The sequence below is a fragment of the Cynara cardunculus genome (genome assembly GCF_001531365.2).
Source record: "Cynara cardunculus var. scolymus isolate 2C chromosome LG 1, CcrdV1, whole genome shotgun sequence".
In the NCBI taxonomy this organism is placed as follows: Eukaryota; Viridiplantae; Streptophyta; class Magnoliopsida; order Asterales; family Asteraceae; genus Cynara; species Cynara cardunculus.
In genome coordinates this window covers 6,662,953-6,668,723 of record NC_037528.1, presented here as the reverse complement: position 1 = coordinate 6,668,723, position 5,771 = coordinate 6,662,953, and the positions used below count along the sequence as shown (strand labels likewise).

The window sequence follows — 5,771 nt, the reverse complement described above, 5'->3', positions numbered from 1 at the left end:
AAAAACAAGGAAATGAACCTTGAGAGATGTTGAGTCTGTTTGAATAAAAAAACAAAAGATCGCAGAGAACACGTATATTATAAATAATTGAAATTAAAAAAAAAAACAAAAACAAAAGATTGAAGGAAACGAAACTTGTAAGCTTGGAATCTGTCTGTATCCTAAAAAACTTGCTTCAAAAATATATATGAGTAGAGGATGAGATAGATATGAAAAACGAAATGTATATCCATCTGTCTAAATCTGTTATCTAAACTTGTTGAAATCGATAGAAGGATATGGATGAAACAATTCGCCTAATGAAGGTTATCTAAATCTATTGAAATAGATAGACGAAAGCATATGGATAAATCAATCAACTAATAGAAGGATATGGATGAAGCTGATAAATTTGAGGTTCTGTTGGAAATTGATAAATTAGAGATGAAGATATATGTTTAATAAATTATACCAAAACATTGCAAATTTGTAAACTTGAAAATTAAATAATTTTATATTTAATTAATGTACATAATGTTTTAAAAGTTATTTTTTAAAAATTAAATCAAATGGATTAGAAACAAATAGTTGCGTGCGTCGACATTGGAAGTCGGAACCAATATTGTTGCCCTCCACGACTCTAAGCGAATGAACATGACGCCTCCGATATTCCACGTAAGCGTCTTACTTAACGGTTTCTATTGGTCCGCGTGGCTTAAAATATAGCCTGTTTTTCTGGACTCCACGCAACCAAACTTTCACTTTTGGTTCCTACACATTCTAAACTAACCACAATACTCCCTGGGGATCTTAAAAGCACAAATTTAGTCATTTTGACAACCCAAACCAACTTATATTAACTCGATATTACAAGCCAATCAATTTTAATTGTGTGGCTAAATCTAGCATAACATAATATACTGATAAACATCATATTTTTTCTATTTTTTTATGAAAGTATTTGACGATTAAATTTATTTAAAAAATGCAAACCAGATATAAAAAGTACATATTTTTATCATAAAAACATATCCTCAAAATCCATATTTAAGGTTGAATTCAATTTGATATTTTCAAGTTAAATGGGTTTGGTATTTTAGGCAAACATAAATAATACCAGCAAGAGTATCAAACAATTAAAAAAAACCGAAATCTTGACCTTTTTTAATAGTTTATAAGAAACTCCCACTAAAATTGAAAAAGTAAAACTACAAATTTAGAAATTTCAAAATGAAAAAGAGAGAATGGCATTTTTATTTTATCAAAAAAGAACAAAACTCATTAATAAAATTAAATGAGCAAATTGTATGAAAAAATAACGTATTTTAACTTGATTCCTATTTTAGGTAACATATATTCAAAAAATTTATTTTGGTACCTAAGATGTAAAGTTTTAAACATTTAAGTACTCAAGTAATCAGTTGAAACATTAACCAGTTACATTTAAGTATTTAAATGTTTAAAACTTTACATCTTAGATACTAAAATAGAAGTTTTGACAGTATGTTACCCATAATAGGAATAAAGTTAAATTACGTTACGTTCAAATTTGACCAAATTAAATAAAACAAGAATAAAAAAGATTCTCGTAAGTATCTTAAATTATTTTTTAACAAATACAATAAAAAAATATATGGAAGTTAAATATATATATATATATATATATATATATATATTTTTAGTATTTTATATTTTCCATAAATTATGCAAAAACTGTCAAGAGGGTTTAATTATTTAATTAATTGATGTTATTAGCATTGGAGGGAGGGAAGCATAGGTTACTTGATGAACACGTGAATACATCACCAACCCCAAATCCTCGTGAAAGTCACGTGCGTAACATCTTCCTGACAGCCGTCGATCTTCCTCGAGGAAACCTATCAGACGGACGATACAACCCATATTCATCTCTAGAGGTCGCACCATACCAAAATTTCTCTCACTATAACTACTTCGCCGTCGGAGAATGGTTGCGCCTCCATCTTAGTTTCCCCTTCAACCGCCGTTTCTCTGTGATGCTTGCCGGTGTCATCTCTTCACGTCCGAAATATTGGCTTCTCGGTTCACCACTCGCTCACTACGCCTCCGCGGCTCGTCACCGCCACATCCCATCGGATGCCAGTTTTCCGATCAAACTACTAGTCCCTACGACGGACTGTCTGGACCGTCGCCGATTTCCTTATCATTCTACAGCTGCACGATTGAATTTCTCTGCCTCCGGAATATCCGCATCCTTATGGCATGCTATTCTTCCGGCTGGAAATGGTCACAACCTTACACCGGCCGGCGAGGGCTCATGGAACGTTGCTTGGGATGTGCGACCTGCGCGATGGCTGCACCGTCCTCACACGGCCTGGCTCCTCTTCGGCATCTGCGCTTGCCTTGCGGCGCCGCCCATTGAGTTTAACGATTCCAGTTCGGAGCCTGTCGTCGCCGATGACAATAAAATCAATGGCAATTGCACCACCACTATTTCTGAAAACTCCACAAACTATAGAATAACAGGTTAGTGACTAAAAACAATTGTACTTACAGTCAAATGCAGTTGTTTATTACATTTCTGATATTTAATCTGAGATTGTGTGGTTTTTAATTGGATACAAGTTTCGTTACAGAAATCTCAACTATAACCTATGTTGTTTCTGTAGATACAATTACTTCTATCTTCAGTTAATTTTTTCATCTTCTTTTGAAAATCACACTTTTCATTTGTCCGCTTAAATTTCTCTTATGAAAATCCACTCGTTTGGGGATCGTGTTTATGTTTCAAACGATTCATGTTCTTCTTTGCCTCGTGTATTTGCTCTGTTTCTTTGTTCAAGCTCATGTACGTTTTGGGCCTTTACCATAACGATATGGTAACATTTGGCGATGCTACTGTGTCTGTTTTCCTTTACGTGTTAAAAAAACAATAATGATGCTTTTGAGTACGATCAAGTTGAAATCTATTTGCAACTATAGTATTTTTTTTAAGCACTAGCTATATGTGTAAATTTGATTTCGTCAATTTTCATCAACCACAAAACAGATTTGTTGGCCTTTTGACTTCAACAAGGTTTAATCCGTTGGGATACCGAAAGAATTCTAGCAATGTGACAGGTGAATGGGTTTATTGTGCTGTCCATGATTTGGATTTTTTCTTGGCAAGGCTACCGGAAAAACCATCGTTTACTGATCATTGTAGCTTACTCGTATTTGTGTTGTATTTCTGATACCTTTTCTTTTGATTTTATTTTCTCAGTATATTTTATGGTTCTTGGACTGCTAAAGAGACATATTGAGTTGATTTTAAAAGTTAGAAGTATTGCAGGGGTTCCTGCAGATGGAAGATGTCTATTTAGAGCAATAGCTCATATGGTTTGCTTGAGAAACGGAGAGGAGGCTCCTGATGAGAATCGACAGCGAGAACTTGCAGATGAACTAAGAGCTCAAGTAAAGTCATTTTGACTTTCTTGTATTGTTAATTTTCATGGACCTTGTATCAAAATTTCAGAGTATGACGTGTTCATTACCTTTCAATGCCAACTGGGATGTGCAGGTTGTTGATGAGCTCCTGAAGAGACGAAAAGAGATTGAATGGTAAGTTTCTTTGCTCCATCCTTTTTCCGTAAAGGTTTCAGTTTGTAAAGTGATCTTATTTTATAATTTTTTTTCAGGTTTATTGAGGGAGACTTCGACACCTATGTCAAAAGGATCCAGAAACCTTATGTATGGGGAGGAGAACCTGAGTTATTGATGGCTTCTCATCTTCTTAAGTAAGTTCTGTAGGCCTTCTCTATCACCATGTTCCTTTTTGATTATTTGTGGAACTCTTGTATATATGTCTTTAACTATTTCATGATAAGAGTCATCTCATATTTCTGTAATCAACCAAATGTTCTATTTCCCCCTTATAGAATCCGGTGAGCTTTTTGAGAATGGTTCTGAGTAGAAATGACAATCTGCTGAATGTAAATTAACATCTTTTTGTCTGCATCACTGTTGGCTCTTTTGGTTTCAGTATAAAAAGGTCTTTATGACCCACTTATATTATGAGCAAGTTTAAATAACTGAAAGAATGAGGTTGTGAGAGAGCTGACCCTTGTGTTTTTATGTTGAACTTCTAACTTAGTGGTATGGAATAGGACATTTCATGAATATAACTTTCATGCTCATTTGTGCTCGTGTATGCTTGAGAAATAGTAGATACACGAGACATTCCTACTGAGGAACATTTGGGAATAACAATTCTAATAAGGTTTGTAGCTAGTTAAAGGAAGTCTTGACTCTTTTGGGTGATGCACATTACTTTGATAGAACAGTGTAAACATATTGTTGCAGAAATCTCTCAATACTTCACCTGAGTATAACATTCTCATATTCTGCTTATTTTCAAAAATAGACTTGTTACTTCTGTTTTTGAAGATGATATTCTGGGTTTTTGTTTGTTAAACTGTTTTTTTGGTAGTTTCTCCCTTTCGATTATGTGGGTTTGAATTGTAGCATAAGCTTTTAACCTACGGACCTAGCTTCACGCTGCTATGCCAAATTTGGTTTCATTTATAGGACCACAATATATGTGTTTATGCTGGAGAGGAGCTCAGACAAACTGTTAAACATAGCAACATATGGTAAAGAGTATCAACAGGAGGAGAAGAGTTCAATCAAAGTTCTGTTTCATGGGTACGGTCATTACGACATATTGGAAGACATATCATACAAAAAGTTGCCATAACTAACAACCAAAAGAGAGAGTGTGGTAAATCAGTCGAAGCAACATTTTTTGCAGGCTAATTGGTGAGCTTCCACTTTATGTTGGTTCTTTGCATAGGAGGATTCAAGTGGTAGGCTGGTTTTGCATTTTTGTGTAGATTCGTTTGACATCATCTGTTTCGGGTCCATATTTCAGTGAACGGGTCAAGGCCAAGGTTCGTTTTTTTTAAGGCATTTTAATAGTAAGTAAGTCAAGAAATAGACTTGTGACGAAGGAATGGTAATCATGTCCTGGAGCACATTTAGAAGTAATCGTGGTTTCTTTAAATTTTTATGGGAATTTGGGAATAAAATACTTGGTTTGTTTGTTGAAAGTAAATTGAGTATGAAATTTTTTATAATGATGATGTTGAAATTAAGAGAGGATGAAGGTGAGCATAAAAAGGTATATTCGTTTAGTTGCAACTTGTGGAAGATGCTGATCCTATCCTATAAGTATATGCTCTTGTTACAATTACCCAAAACTAGTGTAGTGGACAATTTGACTACCTATTTTTCAGAATATAAACTACGCTTTTTGTCCCTGTAGTTTATCAAAACTTGCAACTTTAGTCTATCTGATTTTGAAATTACGATTTTCATCCGTATAGTTTGCAAATCTTTGTTGTTTTTGTCCCTCAAGTTAACATTGTTTATAAAAGTTTATGATAACAACAATGAATTATAAATTATAAAGATGAGAATTGTAATTTAAAAAATATATAAATGTAAATAACAAACCCTCTTGCAACATCCCTTTCAATTTCATTTAAATTAGAGAGGTGTTTTGGGATGGACGTGAGGGGATAATGTCAGAAAAGAGATGGGACTCCTGCCATTTCAGTTGTCTCCTCTTTCCACAAAAGACTGAATTATTTGGGGGAGTACTACTACTAATGGTACCTTTAATATAGTGGGTGTTGAACACGTAGAGAATTGAAATTTGTTTTAATTTCCATCAAAATGTTAAATTCAATCATCAAATTATATTTTATTATTATTATTATTATTATTATTATTATTATTATTGTTATACATACATATATATATATATATATATT

The 5,771-nt window shown here is 33.5% G+C and overlaps 1 protein-coding gene across 2 annotated transcripts; it reads left to right on the top strand.

The window, feature by feature from the left end:
* The first annotated feature begins 1,945 nt into the window (after positions 1–1,945).
* LOC112525838 lies at positions 1,946–5,049 on the top strand. 2 transcript variants are annotated; one of them, XM_025136138.1, is made up of 6 exons: positions 1,946–2,484; positions 3,290–3,411; positions 3,518–3,558; positions 3,636–3,734; positions 4,525–4,641; positions 4,748–5,049. In XM_025136138.1, exons 1-6 carry the CDS (start codon positions 1,995–1,997, stop codon positions 4,827–4,829), a joined length of 951 nt encoding a protein of 316 aa, XP_024991906.1. In that variant the 5' UTR covers positions 1,946–1,994; the 3' UTR covers positions 4,830–5,049. The 2 variants fall into 2 exon arrangements, with proteins under 2 accessions (XP_024991906.1, XP_024991899.1); XM_025136131.1 differs by having other exon boundaries at positions 3,275–3,411.
* The last annotated feature ends 722 nt before the right edge of the window (positions 5,050–5,771 follow it).